This window comes from Tribolium madens, unplaced genomic scaffold, assembly GCF_015345945.1.
Source record: "Tribolium madens isolate multiple individuals breed KSU strain unplaced genomic scaffold, Tmad_KSU_1.1 Scaffold_61;HRSCAF=176, whole genome shotgun sequence".
Lineage (NCBI taxonomy): Eukaryota > Metazoa > Arthropoda > Insecta > Coleoptera > Tenebrionidae > Tribolium > Tribolium madens.
This window is the reverse complement of record NW_025401030.1, coordinates 1-2,009: the sequence shown is the minus strand read 5'-3', so window position 1 is coordinate 2,009 and position 2,009 is coordinate 1. Positions and strand designations below refer to the sequence as shown.

Here is a 2,009-nt window from a genome sequence, read left to right as displayed (position 1 = left end):
TGAGAAACATGATGGGGCTGTTGGGTAACGTGGCAGAAGTCCGCGAATTGCGCCACTTTCTCGTCACGTCGAAATACCTGACTGTTTTTTCGGACCTTTTGGATTCGCGTAGTGACGGAATTGAAGTGAGTTACAACGCCGCTGGAGTCATATCACACATTGCTTCAGACGGTCCAGACGTCTGGCTTGTTTTTCAACCTACTAGGGCTTACGTTTTGAATAAAATGGTGCGTGCCATCGACCGATGGGATTTAAATTCGCAGAGGAATATTAATTATCGTTCGTTTGAACCGATTTTATACTTGGTCAAGGTTTATCACACACCCGAGTGTCAGAAATGGGCTGTTTGGGCGCTGGCCAACATGACCAAAGTTTATCGTAAGTACAAAACGTTCACTTTCACTTTTCAAAAATTGCTAGATGTTGGAGAATTTATCATATGTGTATGTAAATGTGTACACTTGTATTATACAGGGTGATGCAGCTTAAATGACCCATTAGACCCCTCTTCGCAGACAACCTATAATACACAAAGCAATTATTCCATATTCGAATTTTGAAAGTTTAATAAATCGAAAAATATCGTTCTTTGATTCTCGATATTTTGAAAATTTAATAATAATTTATATGTTGTCTGCCAAGAGGGGTTAGGTGGGTCATTTAAGCTGAATTACCCTGTATAAAGAGTATATTATGCATAAATTCATTAGTAAACACTTCAAAGAAAAATAATACCGCATAAACATACCTATGAAGGTATTGAAACTTTTTTAAAAATAAATAATAGCAAGAAATGTGTTTATTACAGTAGATCTACAGATATAGGTATGTAAATTGATCTACAGGTCCAAGTCTGTAGATAGATCTATAGCTACAAGTCTGTAGATAGATATACAGATATATTTATAGATCTGCAGATAGATCTACAAGTCTGTAGATAGATTTACAGGTCTGTAGATAGATTTACAGATAGATCTACAGGTCTGTAGATAGATGTACAGATTCAGGTTTGCAGATAGATTTACAGCTACAGGTCCGTAGATAGATCTACAGCTATAGGTCTGTACAGATCTATATATCTAGATTAGATCTACTGTTACAGGTCTGTAGATAGATTTACAGCTACAGGTTTTTAGACAAATCTACAGATAGATCTTAAGATACATGTCTGTAGACGGACTTACAGATATAGGTCTGTAGATTGATCTATAGATAGATCTACAGATACAGGTTTAACTTAATTTACGACATGTTTTTAGGGTTGTAAAAAAATGGTACTTGGGGACGTTAAACTATTGTTAGTTTACTTTTATAAGATTCTTTCAAAGTTTTCTGCTGGTTCAGACGTGTGATTTAGTTATCTTTTTATGTAGAGGTTTATTTTTAGTGCTTGTTGATATAATTTAATAGTTTCACTTAATTTTAAATTGAGGAAATATGTGTTAAAATTATTTGTTAATTATTTATCTTGAAACAATTTTATTAAGATTAATTAAATCTACTTTCTAAGTTGTCTAGATAAAAATCCCTTGTTAAATAAGGGATATTAGACCCGAAAATCTTACGCGGATCATGCTGTATATATACAAAGGGGTTATAAATGATTTTCATCTAGCCAGCTTTGAATTTTCCATGTAAAATAAAACATGCCGCTTTACGAAAATAGGGGTACCTACTTGTTTTAACTCAAAATTAAAAAATCTCCGTTTAATAAGCGTCCACTTCGAAAATAGACTTCAATTATAAACTCGTTTTCTTCCAAAGTATACATTCTTATCAATTATTATTGGAAATTAGTTGAAACAATAAAAGTTTAATTAACAACAATTTAATATTAATTAATATGTGACACTAATGACAGAACTAGAGCTTTCAAAAAAGTAGAGCGGCACAAATAAACTTACATGCAAGAAAATTCCAAATCTGGCTAGATGAAAATCATTTATAACCACTCTGTACTATACAGTGTGTTTCCGGATAGTTGAATGGACTTTTTAAAAGATTTAAAA

At 32.7% G+C, this 2,009-nt stretch overlaps 1 protein-coding gene across 1 annotated transcript; it reads left to right on the top strand.

The window, feature by feature from the left end:
* Positions 1–7: 7 nt before the first annotated feature.
* LOC123008375 (protein zer-1 homolog) lies at positions 8–378 on the top strand (the record flags this gene model as incomplete). The annotated part of the gene is made up of 1 exon (XM_044404146.1): positions 8–378. A coding segment is annotated over exon 1 (370 nt), but the record flags the coding sequence as incomplete, so codon positions are not given.
* Between the last annotated feature and the right edge of the window lie 1,631 nt (positions 379–2,009).